Consider the following 19,527-nt stretch of genomic DNA (forward strand, 5'->3'; position numbering starts at 1 on the left):
CCATCAGGGACGACACTTTCCGCCTAAACTTGATTTTCGGTAGGAGGAACTTCCATCACTAAAAGACCATAAGGCGGAAAGTCGTCCTCTGATAGCCTGCGCGGACTGCACAGGATAATCTTGGATGACACTTTACGCGCATGCATTAAGCCCCAGTTTTCTCAGAACGGCTAAAAATAATCATCATTCAATCGTAGAGATAAAATTCTGAAACGCTTCCCCTTTCCTCCTCGATAATGTGGAAAATCGTTAGCACTGACATTGAATATGTTTCGATACAAAGCCTTCTTAGCGCATTGGCAGCGCAATAGCTTTTGGTTCAGAGGTCCCGCCTTCGAAATCCTAGAAGGCGATGTTCATTAATCTTTTTTGCTAGTTTAACCCGTTATTCCTAGTGGACTCTCCCCATCCTGCTAAATTTGATCAATTTTATTTCAAACTTAGGGATGTCTAGTATATTTATTTCTATATTAAGATATTTCTTACAGAAATTCCTTTGCGCAAACAGCGCAGACCATGAGAACGCCGCATCATGCCTTTTTCAAGACGCTAGGCATAAATGGGTTAAACTTGTGTCTGCTATTTTAATTAGTTAAGACTGTTTAAGCTATTATTTGTTAGTAAACCCTTTTAATGACATATTTCAAATGTACGAAATCTGTGAGTAGGGCCTTTTATTACAAACTCTGATTTCTGACAATGTGCCGAAGAGTGGAGCGGGAAACTGTTGTAGGCGCTTTTTCCTTGAAATCGGGGATAAAATAGTTTCATGCCGAACACTCAGTTTACAACGTTAACGCAAGGATGAACCCCTATAATTTTCAAATGAGCATAGTATATCAAAATCTGGCTGTGTAATTAGTAAAATTTCTGTATATTGCATGTTTGCTATATCGCACAATTTTTTGGTATTTTCACAAAGCAAACATTTTATTTATTCAGTTGAGCCTACATGCGCGAGATGTTCTCAAGAGTTCATTTGATAATTGCATGTGTCGAGAAAGTTAAGACTTGGTTTAGAGTTAAATACGTATCTAGATGGTAAAGGGTATACGTATCTAAGTGGTAAAGGGTTAAATACGTATCTAAGTGGTAAAGGGTTTAAATACGTATCTAAGTGGTCAAGTTAAATACGTTTCAAGTGGTAAAGGTTAAATACGTATCTAAGTGGTAAAGGGTTAAATATGTATCTAAGTGGTCAAGGGTTAATATGTATCTAAGTAGTAAAAGGGTTAAATACGTATCTAAGTGGTAAAGGGTTAAATACGTATCTAAGTGGTAAGGGTTAAATACGTATCTAAGTAGTAAAAGGGTTAAATACGTATCTAAGTGGTAAATGGTTAATACGTATCTAAGTGGTAAAGGGCTAAACATCTTAGCCGAATGATGCCCATGTGTGTGTGATCATTTGTCACCATTGCGTTCTACGATTTGTCCCCATTTCGTTTAACGCTGAATTGAAAATGCACTACGTTATGATACAGAGGTAAGGAATTAATTTACATTTGGTTTGCGCATTTCTTGGATGAACGGCTAGCATTGAGTTATCATCGCCTTTAGTTGGAATTAAGGCTCTGTTTGCACGTTTATAATAAGCAACGGCGGCGGCATTTTAACATACATGTAATTATGTTTCTATAGGCTATCCCAGTCGCCACTTTGTCAGCATCGTTCGATTCGTTTCGTTTCATAAAGATGCTACATCCACAGAACACGACATCGGGAATGTGCAAAGGATGATTAGTCGCCTGTTCAATATAAAACCAAAGTCCTGATAAATTTGTAGTTAACATTTCACATTTAAAGTAACTTTTTGGATTGTGTGTATAATTTGTTTTAAATCCTCTGTCCGCGAGAAAATCACACAAGGTTTCATGGTCCCAGTAGGTATCTCCTGACAAGACTGCGAGTTGCGCAGGCTGGGCTATAGCTACGCTGGTCGCATATGGCATAAGATCGATTTTCGCATGACGCTAGCTTTAAAAATTCTCATCTTGTTTTTTTTTTAATGAAACATCTATCTTATAACATACTTTTCGATAGAAAATTGAAGTCAAACTGTGCTATTTAAAGCAAACTTGCACATATTCAGGCTTTCATGAACGATTTTCAGACGGGATGACATTACGGCAAACATTTGCGGTTAGATAATTAAACGATTTACGTCATTGAATTTATGACTTGACATAAAAGTCGAGATAGGGACTTCTGTCTTACTGCATGTATGATACCATGCTTATTACCTTATTGCTCCTTGACATCTTTAGTTATTACCCACTACATGCATACACATGCTGTTCACCAAATGGGCATGTGTTCATATAATTATGATCTACCGGGTAATCATTTGGGCCGTGGTCTGTGAAAAAGAGGTTTAATGTATGTGCGTAGAGTGTCGTCCCAGATTAGCATGTGCAGTCCACACAGGCTAATCAGGGACGACACTTTCCGCTTGTATGATATTTTTCGTTTCAATAAAGTCTCTTCTTAGCAAAAAATAAGTTTAGGCATAAAGTGTCGTCCCTGATTAGCCTGTGCGGACTGCACAGGCTTAGCTTGGACAACTCTGTACACACATGCATTACACGCCCTATTCACAGAGCACTGCATAACTTATTTAAACAAGGTTGGGCAGGAAAACGTCGACTGCCATTCTCACGGAAATAACACTTTAATAAATTGCATTGTTCCTCTTCTACGAAACTTTTCTTTGCTTATATATTGACACTTATCCTTTTTCTTATTATTAAATGTTTACAGAAAATTGTAGTGTATATATATAGATAAGAACGTCAAATACACTATATATTTGCAGACAGTAGTCACTATGCAACAGCAGCACATTGCGTTGCTCGTTTGGGATTATATAAATTATTGCGTCGTAATAATTGCGTAGATTGGGAATGTGAAATTCGTTAATTACTATGACGTACCATCTGGGTCAAAAGTCAACAAGACCAACTAGGTAAACTGAGAAATGGACGCCGACGTACAATATGTACGTCGACGTACAAAAATTGTACGTCGACGTACAAAATTGTACGTCGACGTACAAACTTGTACGTCAACGTACAATTTTTGCGACCCTTGAGTGTTGGCCAATCAGAGACGCCTTACACATGTTAAAGGTTACAATATACTTAATGCTTTTTGCTTTACCCCTAAAAACAAAATCTTCATTTATTTGAAGACACAATTCTGTGTATGGGCACTTGCCATGACTTTATTTTTGAATATTTCTGTGTCCATGTGGTAGGGAAAACATAGTTGTATACTAAAAATTCACTGTTTTGCTTTTAGGTTGGAGATTACATGAGACCTTGACAGTTGATGGGAAATCATCATCAACTGGAGAGCTGCCGGTATAAAGATGGCCATAAAACAGTGACCGCTGATTCGCATTGAGTTCTTTCTTACATACTGGATGACCTATCTTCTGTATTGTTTAAATCATTGCGGCTTGGAGTGCTTTTTAAGAAAAGGTATGGTTATGGGGGTGTCTACGCGCAAAAGTTTGACTTTATTTGGCGGCCATGCACCAATTGTGTGCGTTACCACGAGAAACCCACCACGCCTGCGACCTTCGTGTGCATATTATGACGTACCATTTGGGTCAAAAGTTCTGCAGCATGACACCATTATCCTTAGGCGTATTATTCAGCGGGACATCATACAGGGAAACCGCAGGATTCAAAGTTAACGACCTGATGCGTTCTCTTGGAGTTCTGATGGCGTCTGTTTCCGTCCTCTTCACACCCTCACGGCGTTGATAGAAATTCCACTGAGTCACTAGGCGCCGGATGTGGAATGCAGATGTGCCCTTCCTGGTTAAAAGAAGTAATGACGCGTTTATTTAGTTAATGACACATTATACAAAAACACGGCGTCGAACAAAACGCGTACCACAATTTTAGCAACTCGTTACTGAAATCGCAGTTTTTAAATCACACGAGTATACATGTACTTGCAATTATGATAACATTCGATAATTACATTCACCTAGCAACGATATTTAAAACTTAAAAAAGTAAATTGTGTTAAAACATAGTTTTAGTAATCTTAAAAACTCGAGAGATTTTCTAGGTACACAAACAAGTTACGTAATGGGTTTGGCGGGCATGTCATCGAGCCCCCATCGACTTCTCCGACTTTAATGTGCCTCTTAGTGGACCGAGCCACTTAATAGAATTAATATAAATGGGCCGTGCTCTGTGAAATGTTGTTAAATGCATGTGCGTAAAGTTTCGTCCCAGATAAGCCTGTGCAGTCCAAACAGGCTAAACATTGACGAAAATTTACGCCTTAACTTGATTTTTGCTAACAAGAGACTTTCTTAAAACAAAAAATATTATAAAAACGAAATATGTCGTCCCTGATTAGCCTGTGCGGACTGCACAGGCTAATCTTGGACGAAACTTTAGTTACTTTACGATCATGCATGAAACCCCTTTTTCAAAGAGCACGGTCCAAACGGAAGCATTACTAATAGGGCTCTGGTCGACATTATTTTGTCCAGCTAATTTAGCCTTCTTTCACACGAAACATTTTTTTGCATCACATCTGTCATGTATTATAACCGCTTCTACTGATCTGAATGTAGATTCTGTTTTTCTCTAAACCAGTTTAAGCCTACTAGTGTTATCATCTTTAAAAGTTGTAAGTTCCTTTTTCGCACCGACGCAATAGCTGTACAGCTTTTTAAGAAGCGCGCCTGCGTTAAACTTGTTCAGGGACGTTATCTACAAACCTTCATGAATATGAAAATCTTAACTAGAGTCATAAGATGTCGTTTCAATTCCATATTGCATATTCTATATGAAATCCAATATTTCTGCATACAAGACGGTAATACATTAATCATTTTATCAATCATTAAGTCAAAATATTTTGATGTAAAAGGATATCAACACGAATTAAATTCAGACTTAAAGAATTTCGTAAGGGAACTGTGTAAATGTTGTAGCGACGTCTCGTTACGTCACGCAAAGCGGAAGTTTAGTGACGTCATATCTTGGCGTTCTTACGTCACTCAACGTCGTTTCTAAGACGATTTAAATCAAGAGGACGAGTGGAATTACTGCTTTGTTTGTTGATGATTTAAATAAAAATAATAAAAAATAATTTAATATAAAAATGGAGGACGATGGAAAACTAATGTCGCTGTATGGTAAAAGGATTTTAACCCCACAAGAGCAAATGGGTTTATGGAAAAACATAGTATGGGTAAGCTGAAAATGTAAAATGTGAATAATTATCTTGAGATCTTATTGAAAAGTCGATAAGTAAATATTTAAAGAATATATATATTTATTGTTTTAAAATTAAACGATATTTCAAATGTTACCTTTATTTATAGACTTAAGACTGAATATCAAGAGGATATTATAAAAATGGTCCAGCATCTTATAATACACTTTATAAATGACATAATAACATAAATATAGCTATAAGCTAATTTTCTAACGTCGTTTGTCATTAATACTCTGTATAAATAAAGATGTTTCAATTAAACGAGATATATAAGGTTCATCACTAAAAAACTGATAAGAGAAAATAAGTAGCAAGGAATTCGGTTGGTTTAAAGGAATATCTAACCAAATAGAGAACCCGAGTCAAACCTTGCCATTTATGTTTGTATTGTCTGCATTTTGTATTCTGTTTTAAGAATCTTTTATGTGTTTTAAAGGTGTGTATACCAAGTTATTGAGACATTTTGTTCTAACTTTAAAAGGGGGGATATGTATTGTTTTATTTCCCGAAATACGAATATGTATATAAACAATAGATAAATCTGCAGTAATAGTATATTGAGTATAAAGATCTCACGCCTACAAAAAAAAATCATTTTTTTATGAAAACAACTTTGAAAACGCATCAGTACGGTTAATTAGAGTGTTGAACCACGGTATTTCATATTCATACGGATCCACAAAGAGTTTTTCTATTACTCCTGCTTATATTGCTCAAAGAAATTATAAAATAGCCGATCAAAGAAAACCGAAATAAGGCTCGGTTGGTCATATCGGCTCGGTTACTTCTTACATGTAATCCGGATACTCTTAAGTATACTTAACATGTACCCCGGGTACGGTACTGTACTTAAACGTACCGGGAATTTTAAACGCTAAATCGTTCGTTGTCGGCTATTTTTTTTAATTAATCATGTTCAAATTTATGTCAATTTACCTTTTAAATGACCTTTCTATTATCGGACTCATACCCAAAAAGCTTTTTAGTGCATTTGTTTAAAGAGAAGTTTGTTAAAGATAATAGATAGATAGAGTTCGTTTACGGTAATTCGTAGCGCAGTTTTACGACATCGGATTTGGTCGGGGGTACAAATCGGGTACAGTCTAATATCACCGTGTACGTTTAAGAATATTTACCGTACCCGGGTTACTTTAAGGAACCACCCGAGCCACAAAGGCGATCGAGCCGAAATAAGGCTTAGCAAAAACAACACTTTTCAACATAAACAAATGATAGTTTTCGTAATGTATAATGCATAGCCCGTCTCCAGAAATCATAAAAATCATATGAAAGGAAAAAATTGTAATAATCACTTGTTTCCATGTAAATAAATACGGAAAATAATGCATGTATGCATATTCAGATAAAACACACCATATCTACTACCATGAAGTTCAATCATCAATCCCTGAACTGTCCTAAGGTTATTTGATAAATTGCATAGTCGTGAATAAAAAATGTGAACCTAAAATAATAATAAAATATCAACTATAAGGGAAAAAAACCCTCGGCATTTTGGTAGAACTTAAAGGGGTACCTTTTTCCTTTTATTTATGTATGGGTCAAAATGTTAACATTTGTATAATGTCATTATTTGTATTTTTTGAAAATAAATCATGTTCAAAGTAAACTAATGGATATTATGAAATGCAATCAATACAATGCATGTAATAGCGTCATTTCTCATCCAGAGGACAAATAACATCAGCCGGAAGCATCGTACGGTTGTCGGTGAAGGTTCCCAAACATGGCCTTCCGGTCTGCGAAACTGGAGCAGGCACGAGCTGGACGACTTTATAGCGGACCGGAAGCACACCTTCCTTGGGGCTCGCATCCGACCAACTGTGGTACGTATAAGCGTGTAGGGTCGCCGTGGGTGTAGTGGATATGGTGTCCGCCTTACGACCGCGAGGTCACGGGTTCGATCAACCAATCTGGGAACAATATCATACAGTAGTGATCCCCAAAAGACACACAGTAGTAGTTCTGGCCAAAAAATGGACTTTATAACGGTTCAATAAGCCTTAGGATTTCGATGCAATCGAGCTGTAATAATAAGGTTAAAGATATAGCGTGTGGATATTTGGTTGAATTATTGCGATGTTTACCGCGGCGGAAGTGGTGGTAGAGATTATGGTGCTGATGGCGGTGGTGATGATGGTGGTAGAAGTTGTGTGTTTGTTGACGAGATGGTGAGGATAATGGCGATAGATCTGGACTGGTCATGGTCATAGTGTCGTAGATCTGGACTGGTCGTGATTGTAGTTTCGTTGGTTGATATTGCTTTCAATTATAACGTCAAAAAACGATGATGAAAACAAACGGTAGGTTGGTAATTATATGAAAATAATATTGTTTCTTATTCATGACCTTTTAAGGTCAATTTTAATAAATATCGGTAAATCGTTTATTTTCTTATAATGACTTAAAAAGCATACTAACGTCATTCGCTTTCTTACTTTAAACGGTAATCTTATTAGAGATCTTTAAGTTTTTGTGTATCAAATATTAAAAAAGCCAGCTGCGAAAGTAAGCTTTAAGCTTTATGAGCTTCATATGTCAACCATTATTAAACCATGATAAAAACTCAAAGGTTATTTTGTGCGTATTTCTATCAACATTTACATGTTTTAAATAAAAGTTATACATTCAGTGAATGTAATTTTATTATGTTTAACCTGGATCTTTTTTTTTCTTAAAGATAATTTCACATGAAGTGATCGATTACGTGCAGCTCAGGTTACAAATTTCCAAACGAAACTTTGTGATTTCGGCCCTTTACCAACCCAAGCATAGGCACATAGGCCTAATGACATTTTTCACATTTCGATTTTGGCTGACGTCATAACTTATCACATAGTCTTTCACATTTAACAAATGACCACGTCACGCCGCCTACGATATATTAAATATTTTGCAGTGTTCTGACCGTATATAAATATAAAGACATCCTGACATTATATGTAGGCTGTTGTCTAAACGCTTGACGACATGTTAGAATATTTGCTTTCGGGTTACGTCAAAACCCGATTACGACGTTTTCATATGTTACTCATCGTGCCTCGTCCGTAAACGTGTGTGCATTGCTTTCTTTAGCCAGTATTTAAACCATATAACGACATCACTGCATTATTTGATAAAGGCTAATTGTATACCGCGTGTTCCATGTTTTACTGGCTGACGTCTTACCCTGTTAGCATATGTATTGATGTTCTACAACAGATTGACGAAATGGCCCCTATATCGGATGTATTCATATTCTACAACAGGTTTGACGTAATGTCACCTACATCAGATATTTTAATGTTCTAACAACTGATTGAACAAATGTCCATATACATTGTTTTCATAATCTCATACAGGGTAACGTAATAGCCCCCACCCTTTACGACAGATGTTTTCATGTTTTAACATAGGCTGACGTTATACCCCCCTACGAAAGATTTGTCAACCGAGGAGATGGCCATGACGCCAAGATGCATCGTGACGACCGGAAGAGCGTCAACAAGATCGGTTACTCCTTTCATGATGAGGTAAACAGCCTCTATTTCCGTCGACTTTGTGCACATCCTCTGTTTTGTAAATATGAGCATCTCTTTTGGAAAACGTTGTTTAATGCTTGTGCGTAAATTGTCGTCCAAGATAAGCCTGTGTAGTTCACACAGGCTAAGCAGGGACGACAGTTTACACTCTTGTGCTGTTGTTTTTTCGTTCAAATGATGTCTATTCTAAAATAAAATTTAGTCTAGACAGAAAGTGTCGTCCCTGATTAGCGCATGCGTAGTACACAGGCTAATCTGCGACTATACTTTATGAACATGCATTAAGCCTTGTTTTCCCAAGGCGAGACTCGTATATGTGCTGTCCAAAAGCGGTGTAATACATTAGGGACCAATATACTTGTATATGTTGCTGAAATCTTCCAAAGATACCAATAACAGTTTATAGACAGAAAAACCGACTTGAAAGTGCTTTTGTACGTTAAAGATGCTCAATGCGCTCGAGCAAAAAAAAACCACATATTTTTACACTAGGGAACAATAGAACGGACGGAAACGAGTTTTCAATTGTTAATCATGAGATTATCAGCCCATAAATGCCGTCGTCGTTAAATGCTTTCTCATCAAACTCAACATCGGTATTTATTTGCATATGATATACCGGTACACAACACTCATGTGAGCCAAATTATTAACATGACCTGACTACGGAATACCAGTATTGCCATTGTGGTTACACATTATAATCCAGAGGGCGACAATGCGATAGTACGATGGCGACAAGGCGATAGTACGATGGCGACAATGCGATAGTACGATGGCGTCAATGCGATAGTACGATGGCGTCAATGCGATAGTCATATCGTACTGTCGCCATCGTATCATCACATCGTACTATCGCGTTATCGTATTGTCGTCATGGTATTATCGAATTGTCGCCATCGTACTATCGCACTGTCGCCATCGTATTGTCGCACTATCGCATTGTCGTCATCGTACTGTCGCATTGTCGTGTATCGCCTTCAGGAACACATGCACACATCGTATTTTTTCCTAGATGGAGCCACTTTTAAAAATACTTTACGATTCGGCATATAGTTTGTCACAGATCGGGTTTTAGTCTTATTTCATTATAACTTTAACCTCTTTCAAATTACATCTTTATAAAGTCATCCATTGTGTTTTTTCAATAAGAATAGTTTGCTTACCGGAAGGGGATAGTCGACAATGCGATAGTACGATTGCGAAAATGCGACTATGCGATACTGCGGTAATGCGATGACGACAGTGCGACAATATGATGGCGACAGTGCGATAGTACGATGGCGACAATGCGATAATACGATGACGACAATACGATAACGTGATAGTACGATTGCGAAAATGCGATGATACGATGGCGACAGTACGGTATGACTATAGCGTTGTCGCATTGTCGCCATCGTACTATCGCATTGTCGCCATCGTACTATCGCATTGTCGCCATCGTACTATCGCACTATCGCATTGTGCCCTCTGGATTTTGAAGTGTAACCCATGATGACCCTAACGGTATTCTGTACCTGACAAATAGTTTTGCTATTTAAAAAAGGGTTTTATAGCAGCGCTGTGTTTTGGGACGTCTTGTTTGAATTGTAAAAGGCTTTCGGGTAGTTTTACCCTTTGTTATAAACAGACAACAATAATGTTAGAATCACAGTTGTATCGAATGGAAAAAACACTGTTTATATTGTTGATAAAAGTAATAAGCGACAAGTATTTTTGTTTAAACATTTAAGTAGCGGCAGCGAACAGTTCCATTGCTTAATACTGAAACAATAGTTTTTAATAAAAAAAACTAATATGAATAGTTGAAACGAGAAATCTGTCTGTCTGTCTGTCTGTCTGTCTGTCTGTCTGTCTGCCTGCCTGCCTGCCTGCCTGCCTGCCTGCCTGCCTGCCTGCCTGCCTGCCTGCCTGCCTGCCTGCCTGCCTGCCTGCCTGCCTGCCTGCCTGCCTGCCTGCCTGCCTGCCTGCCTGCCTGCCTGCCTGCCTGCCTGCCTGCCTGCCTGCCTGCCTGCCTGCCTGCCTGCCTGCCTGCCTGCCTGCCTGCCTGCCTGCCTGCCTGCCTGCCTGCCTGCCTGCCTGCCTGCCTGCCTGCCTGCCTGCCTGCCTGCCTGCCTGCCTGCCTGCCTGCCTGCCTGCCTGCCTGCCTGCCTGCCTGCCTGCCTGCCTGCCTGCCTGCCTGCCTGCCTGCCTGCCTGCCTGCCTGCCTGCCTGCCTGCCTGCCTGCCCTGCCTGCCTGCCTGCCTGCCTGCCTGCCTGCCTGCCTGCCTGCCTGCCTGCCTGCCTGCCTGCCTGCCTGCCTGCCTGCCTGCCTGCCTGCCTGCCTGCCTGCCTGCCTGCCTGCCTGCCTGCCTGCCTGCCTGCCTGCCTGCCTGCCTGCCTGCTGCCTGCTGCCTGTCTGTCTGTCTGTCTGTCTGTCTGTCTGTCTGTCTGTCTGTCTGTCTGTCTGTCTGTCTGTCTGTCTGTCTGTCTGTCTGTCTGTCTGTCTGTCTGTCTGTCTGTCTGTCTGTCTGTCTGTCTGTCTGTCGTCTGTCTGTCTGTCTGTCTGTCTGTCTGTCTGTCTGTCTGTCTGTCTGTCTGTCTGTCTGTCTGTCTGTCTGTCTGTCTGTCTGTCTGTCTATATATATATATATATATATATATATATATATATATATTTATATTTATATATATATAATTTTAGGAGCGGCAGCGCACAGTTCCACTGCTGTCGTCATCTACATACGGGCACCGCCTGGGCCAGCCCCTAGAGCCATTTGCTCGTGGTCACGTGCGCGTTGAGAGGGCCGGCAAGGGGTTCTTACACACGAGGGGCACAGGGTTACCTCCCATTGAGGACATCTCGTTGAAATGCAAACTTTAGAAGTTTTTCCTTATTTATATGTTTAATTATCATTATCATACTTGTTATAAAATGATGTTCATATTGAAACATGAATGTCAACGCAGATTTGTGAAAATTGTCAAATTTTATTATTTAATATATTTCCCTTTAAAATAAATATTTGTTTCGCATTTAACGTTTCTTCTCAATGCCACGTTTCAATAGTTAAGCTAGTTAAATTAAGTCTTCGTTTCTTCAAACTGCTACGTTTCATTTCGTCTTCGGTGTTGTGTTATGTAGTGGCCATCAGGCCTATAATGGTTGTATGTAGCCGTTGTTAAAATCCACAAATACCTTTAACGACTTTTCCTAGTTCCGCCACCTTTTAAAACAACAATTATAGCAGACACGTTAAGACGCCATTTTTTTTATATAATTTTGTACAGTAATACATTAAACATAAAACAGCAACACAGTTATACATCATCATAATAATAGGTGACGTAACTCGCTTTTTTTTAATTTTTCGTTTAAACGAAGTCTCTAGTATATATCCGGTCTATTCGGAAAGTGTCGTCCTTGATTAGCCCGTGAGGACTGCAGCGTCATGCGATAATGGGTCTTCGGCAATATGCAGCCAACCCTCTACGGACTGCAGCGTCATGCCATAATTGGTCTTCGGCCGTAGCGGACTGCAGCGTCGTGCGATAATGGGTCTTCGGCAATATGCAGCCAACCCTCTTCGGACTGCAGCGTCATGCCATAATGGGTCTTCGACCGTAGCGGACTGCAGCGTCGTGCAATAATGGGTCTTCGGCCATATACAGCCAACGTAGCTGCAGACTGCTACGCCGACTGCTTAATATGAGACCGCGAATTCTTGTGTGTCTTAAAAGCGGTAACTCGCGATTGGCTAGCGGTAGGTTTCGCGATTGTTCACTCTGGTCTTTAGCTATAATGGCCGCATATGACTTAAAACCTATTTTCGCACGTCATATGATATATTGAGCAATGAGAACACTACAAATGAACAGCTGGACCCACCGTATTTTATTAGAGATTAGCAGAGATTATTAAACATTTTAAGCCAATCGATTTTGTTTTCGCTCGTATATTTTTACGGCTTAACACCAAATACATAGGACAGATCGGTTTATTTCTTAATGAAATGCATGCACACTCGTTTATATACCGTTTACGCAAGCCAAGATTATTATAAGTAATGTATCTTGATCGAAATTGTTGTAAATGCATATCACAATTCAGTGAATCGATAACTACACCTTGACAGATATAATTGCGACAACTTTAACGCCGTAATATGATTGCAATTGTAATGTAATTTTACTCTATGCAACATTGGACACATCACACTCCATTATTTGTCGATTTTTTTTCATATCAACACGCAACAACAGCTGTCTGAATAACAAAAAAAACGCAATTAAGTATTAAACTTATGTAATACTTGACATGATCTTTTTTCATGAAAAAAAAGTTCATTACTCAATAAGCTCGTTTACCGCAAGCAACTCGGGAAACAAAAATGCACTAAAGATGTATGAACAGACTAAAATAAATTGTCTTTTTTAAGTAATCACAGGCTATTTTTGTTACAGTTGCTAAATCAGGTGGGTCTATCACAAACAGTGAATCCCGGGCATTTATATCACTTAATTAATGCGTATTATGCAGTACACGTGTATACCTAAAGGATATAAGTAATTATTTCTTCTCCAACAATTATTTTAAAAATCATTGTTTCATAATTTATCTCTTCAAAAAAAATGCATTCCCAGCTGAAATAATTTTATGAACATGAAAACAATAGCAATTATTACAGGTAATATGTTGAAATATACACGATTTAACCATACTTCTACGTCGTACTTCCTACAGTCAATTGCTGACTATTACAGGAAGGCATAGTATACATAGTATAGGCAGATATGGACATTGTCGAGTCCGTTTCCTGGAAAGAACCAGTACTTGGTGTCTGTGGAGGAGATAACCCCGAGTAGGGAGCGAACCAACGAACTCCCGATCGCTAGGCGGACACCTCATCCACTGCACCACCGCGACCTTTAAAGTGGTTAAATAATATTGTATATAAAGAGTACACACACGAACGTTAAGTCAGTTTATTAAGAAATGTTGACTTAAACAGTTAAAAAATGATCAAATAATATTTTGATTCTCGCAAAGACACTTGTATCTATCATGTTATCTTTCATTTGGTGGAATATTAGAATAACCGTATAATGAAAAGTCCACACTGTACAAGTCTTTGATCGCGTCAACAACATCTTTGCTGACACCATCATACGCTTTTCGTAACGCATTTTCTCGTTGCATTTTACGTTCTTCCGCCGACAAAGTATACTTGAATATTTCCGCCAAAATTATATCGGATACTAGCGACGGATCCGAGCTGTTCCGAATGGATTCGAACGTGTCTTGCGGGTACCCTCGGTCCTCGCGAATAGAGCCCTGTAGGTCACAATACTAGTATATCAAATAAATTTCTAATATCATTTATGGAATCCGGATTGTGCCATCTTATAGTCTAGCCCTTCTTTCATCAAGGGCGACACACGACACAAGAAGCGATACACGATATTTTGCCCGACACATGAAGCGATATACGATATTTTACTCCATACACGAAGCGACGCGGGAGAATGTACCACGAAATATCTCCGTTGTGTAGGTAGCCCTAAAGGCGATATAGACGAGTTATTGTTTACGTTCGGGATTTTCCGCGCAATGCGCACTGACTGGTTGGCAAAACACTGGTTACAGTAATGTAAAACATGTATACAGGACTATTGTTTAGTCAATAAAAAAATACAATAATCCGAAATAAACATCAAATCTCTTAAATAATAGCGCAAATAAATCGTATTTAGTACCAATAAATTTTTATTCATAAATATATTTTCGTCTTTATAAAAATGCGAATAAGTTATTAGCATCAGAGTAAACGTGATCGGAAGACTAAATACTGAAAATCCCACAAAACAAAACAAATAAATAAGCCGTTTTCTTTCTTATAGTAAGACTTTTATAAATAATATTTCAAAAATAATGATACATATATTTATTTAATCACAATTGAAAGTGGTGTGGGTATTGTTATTGTTCATCAAAGATCGAATGTGTAAGAGGTGCATTTCATCAAGTATAAAACAAAGCCCTGAAATACTGAATACATAACAATTGTTAAATTTTATCATTTTCTTTTCCATTGAATGAATTTTCGTTTTGTTTCCATTGAATGACAATATTAATAAGTGTAAGCATACACGTGGAAAAAACCTGCATATTGTGCAAATTGAACTGTCTTTGCATGTATATTGATTTTTTTTAACTACGTGATAAGTAGTGACAGATGTAACAATCAACCATTTTATGATAAATAAAACTATATATTTAATTTATTTAACGCAAGTACTTTTTATTGCTTGTTTTCATGATGGTGTTTCGTGCACTGCTGAAACGTACAATGTTTACACGTCATTGCCGATTTTATATTTGCCGGTAATCGTTAAATACATTAATTGTGTAGCAGTAAAATTGCACAACATTTTAAATTTATAGTTATTAAACACTGAATATTATAATTAAACTGGCTAATATATACACTTAATCCTGCTAATCCATTTCGGACTAATATTTTCATTTTTTATTAAAGCAACTGACATCCCGTATTTTGGCTTTCAAATTTGGCTTAAATGACTGCTCAATATGCCAAGAGATGACGTGGACGTATCATAAATTGTGTTTAATGACCATAAAATCATCTGTCACATGTGGTTTATGCAGGCACCCCAAGTATAGGTCCCTGGGTTTATGACACCATGTTTACTTTGTAATTGTCTGGACAGTATCCGATCATAACGAGATGATCGGTTTACAAGTGATGAATAAAGATGCAATTAAAAACCGGGTTAAACGTGATAAAACAACCGTGTCAAAATTGGTGTGAACAATTAAATAAAAACAATAACATTTATCGAGAGAATTTATTTAATGTGTAATTTACTTGGTTTTTACAGACGTATTAATAAAATCAGAACTATTAAAGATGGCTGCGCCCACAAAATAAACGTTATCGGGCATTTAATTCTATTGGAGCAGTGAAAATAAAGCAGACGAAATATATATACAGAGACTAGGCTAACGATTTTGTAAACTCGCTGTTGTAATGAGTGTTCTATGTACCTAAGTAATGTTGGAAATAGATAAATGCGCTCACATTTACCACGAGGATATTGGAAAAAGATTAAATGTGTACTTTTGATGAATAGAGTGTTTAGAAAAGGTGTTTTATTAAAGATATAAATTGAGTACATATAACAATGAATAGCGTATACACACACTGGCATATGAACGTAATTTATACGTATACATAAAATAAGAACTGCATTTATGTTGTACGAAATCTGCAAGCAACGGTCCCTAAATGCCCATATATACATACTGAAATTTACACAGATTTTATATATACATATGTTTTGTTTTATCACAAAAAGTATACTTTATACTAGATAAACAGTGTAAAAACGTATGATTGGCGTTTTAACACAAGCAGTTTTATAAGACATACAAAACGCGTTTACACACACAACCTAGCTGTGTAACTTTTATGTTTACAGAAATGAAAAACTGTATATACATTATGAAAAAATAACACATATATTGTGTTATATATATATATATATAAATGACTTTGTAAATATGCCAAAATACCGTTCACATAGAATACCTATGTGGTCAGTATATATGCAGACATTATATTTCAATAATGAAGATATAATGATACATGTATGTACATATGTTCTATTTAAAAATAATAATATTTGAAAGAAAATTATACTCAATGCCAGAGGCCATAAACACGGTCCTTTAAGGGGTTGAGTAGTTTCATAGTACATAGGGTTTTAAATTATGTAAGATTTTAAATAAAGTGTTCGATATCATGTTGTTACGAATGGAAGGTAGCATTTTATTGTGTTTAAAGGTTCAAAGTTAAATAGGGGTCATTACGAGGTCTTGTGAGTCTAAATCCAAATCTATTACAAGTGGGCGTTCTTCTAGGTCATCATCAACTATTACTGCAAATCTATTTTTTTGGTAACGGGGACAGATCCTCATTTGTCCCTGTCTCACGGCCTCTTTTTTCGCCCCTTACCTCTGTGTCTTCTTCCATTGTATCGCTTTCTCCTTCATCTGCCTTCTTCTTCTCGGCCTCCTTCTTCTTTTCCTGTTTCCTAGCTTTCTTCTTCTTCCCCCCAACGACCTCATATCCTTCCTCGTCTTTCTGTCTTGGTTCCGGCTGTTCATTCTCTTTTGTTTCTGCTTCGATTGTTTTCTTTTCGGTTGTCTCTGTATCGGTGGGTGTTGTTTTGGGTCTTTCTACAACACTTTCTTTTTGTTTGAAAATAGCATTAATGTTATTTGGACAATTCATCCTAACATGACCAACTTCTTGGCAGTATAAGCAGAGGGGTTGACGCCCTCGCATTGTGATAAGGGCTCTAGCGCCACACTCAAACTCTATCATATTAGGGACGCTGTCCTCTTTGTTATTATCGACCTCTAAGGTGATGACACGAACTCCTGGGTGGGTGACGAAATCTCCCACCTTCAGAGTGTCGTGTTCAATACTCAGAACTGTTCCAAATGCCAAATATTTCTGCAATAACGTGGTCACCTACGAAAGCTGGCAAACAGTGAACCCTGCAGTGCACAATCTGCTTTCCACATTTTAGGAATCTATACAGTACATTATTGTGCGTAACAGATTGATGCTTCGTACAATTTAAAAACGTAAGGCACTTATCTTTCTCCTTGAAGGTTACGTCATATTGGAGAGATCCAGGTGGTCCAGACGAAATGCACTCGACATCTGTGTCGGCAACTCCATTCTTAGTAAGGATATTTATAACTCCTATCATGCTCGCTCCTCTCTTTCCATGCATCTTTACCGTTCGTTCAACTGCATCATCTATCATACATTCTTTAGTCAAAGCTGGAAATCTCATTACAGTCATCATGATTTATACTCAAAACCGCTCGTTTATGAAAAAACGACCAACGAATCACTAAGGCCACGATTTTTTCGTGACTGTAGTGAAACCAGAGTTGTTAAAGAGGGAACGCCCGTGCATTGGCTGATGTACTGAACCTGTATATCAGCTCGCAGGTTACGCTCCGCAGTATTCCGCTACGAACGCCAATCACGAGAGTTCCTATTAAGGTTACAGTATACTTGATAATCGTTTCATGTAGGGCTGTACTCTCTAAAAAAAATATCATAGTTGACAGGAAGGCATGCTTTACACTTTAAACTATTGTTCGGGTTCTATCTTTCGGAGATAATGGCAGGGGATGAACAGGTGTTCACTACTGAATCCCTGAAATATGATAAACTTGAAGACTATAGTAAAGCAGTGCACTGAAAAAGGTTACATTCCACTTAGAAACGGCCGAAAACAAAAGTTGCAAAAACAGTCGATTTTGATTCGTGTCAAGTTCTTTCTTGGTTTGAACATGGCGTACCTTTTTTATTGCATAAATCAATTCCGCTTAAAATGGCCTTTAAGAAAATGTATTATTATGGGGTCTCTATGTGCAAAATGTTGCACTTATTTTCGCTTAGAGTTGTCGCGCTTTTACATTGAATTATATAGGGAAACTATTTAGTATATTATGACCTTAATAGTGAAGCCATAATTAACGCACAGCTATTGGTCGGAAAACGCTATAAATAGTGAAGCTATTGTATACGTACAGCTATTGGTCGGAAAACACAATACGTCGTCGTTAAAAATACACTGGTTAAATTAGTACAGTGTGTCGCAATGTGTAACATTTACCACTCACAGCTGCGCTCCTCTGTTCCGTTGCACGCGATTGAAACGATGTCGGCATCTCATTCGCGTATCCTTAAACGCTGCGACCGTTGAAAGCGAATATACACTGCCGGGCGAAATACCTCTAGGTAAGTATCGGAGGCGGAACACATGCATACGGGCATTTTAGTGCACATTTGAACCTGCAAAGGTGTGCATCCGATAACAACCCATATATAGAGCATTATGGCTACCTACTTTTTGGTACTGCTTCGGCAGTACAAATACTAAAATTGGAACGATACAGAGAAGATTAGCATGGCCCAAACAATCTACAGAATGAGCGCTTATGGACCTGACTGAGTAATTCATTGACAGCACAAAATGGATCATTTTCTTCAAAAAATGTCAACTTTAAGTGGCATATAAATGACTTTTAGATATCAGAGATTTGCAAATTTTTTATATTCTTCACACTTTGACTTGTTCTTTACAAATTTAGAAGCATTTATGCTTGAAATGTTTATAAACTATGTTATTCAATGTCAAAGTCGGCCAAATTTACAATTCACTAACAATCCAAATACTGTTTTAGCACCAATGCCCCTTTAACATTATTACGTATATTTAATTTTTCTGTTTAAACAGATAACTGTGTATATTTAATTTTTAATATTCTACACACTTTGACTTGTTTTTTTACAAATTTAGAAACATTTATGCGTGGGATGTATATAAACCCTGTTATTCAATGTCAAAATTGGCCAACAATCACAATACAGTCCCAAAAATGGCAAAGCAGCAATGCCCCTTTAACATTATTACTTATATTATTGTACTGTTTAAATAGATAACTGTGTATATTTAATCATTATGGCTCTGTATTTCACACTTGATAGGTTACTACTGGGGCTTGAACCCAGAACTCACCCCACATAGTAAGATGCGTTTTTCAATTAAACTAAAACGACAGTATCGTGTGAAGTGGAGCCAACATACACCCACATAAGTGAAAAAATCTTTCCATTGATGTATTTGTACTAGGCGTTTT

The 19,527-nt window shown here is 37.8% G+C and overlaps 1 protein-coding gene and 1 pseudogene across 1 annotated transcript; both read left to right on the plus strand.

Moving 5' to 3' along the window:
- The first annotated feature begins 5,024 nt into the window (after positions 1 to 5,024).
- LOC127831735 (uncharacterized protein C5orf49-like) lies at positions 5,025 to 11,810 on the plus strand. The gene is made up of 4 exons (XM_052356773.1): positions 5,025 to 5,223; positions 6,942 to 7,097; positions 8,667 to 8,783; positions 11,479 to 11,810. The coding sequence occupies exons 1-4, from the start codon at positions 5,134 to 5,136 to the stop codon at positions 11,656 to 11,658; spliced, it is 543 nt and encodes a 180-aa protein (XP_052212733.1). The 5' UTR covers positions 5,025 to 5,133; the 3' UTR covers positions 11,659 to 11,810.
- Positions 11,811 to 18,740: 6,930 nt separating this feature from the next.
- Positions 18,741 to 18,801, plus strand: LOC127832859 (U6 spliceosomal RNA; annotated as a pseudogene).
- The last annotated feature ends 726 nt before the right edge of the window (positions 18,802 to 19,527 follow it).

The sequence above is a fragment of the Dreissena polymorpha genome, chromosome 5 (assembly GCF_020536995.1).
Source record: "Dreissena polymorpha isolate Duluth1 chromosome 5, UMN_Dpol_1.0, whole genome shotgun sequence".
NCBI lineage: Eukaryota > Metazoa > Mollusca > Bivalvia > Myida > Dreissenidae > Dreissena > Dreissena polymorpha.

Coding starts and splice junctions, on each gene's coding strand:
- LOC127831735 (XM_052356773.1), top strand. CDS start 5,134: ATGGAGGACGATGGAAAACTAATGTCGCTGTATGGTAAAAGGATTTTA. Junction 5,224..6,941: donor TATGGAAAAACATAGTATGG/GTAAGCTGAAAA, acceptor TTTCTCATCCAG/AGGACAAATAACATCAGCCG. Junction 8,784..11,478: donor GTTACTCCTTTCATGATGAG/GTAAACAGCCTC, acceptor ATATAATTTTAG/GAGCGGCAGCGCACAGTTCC.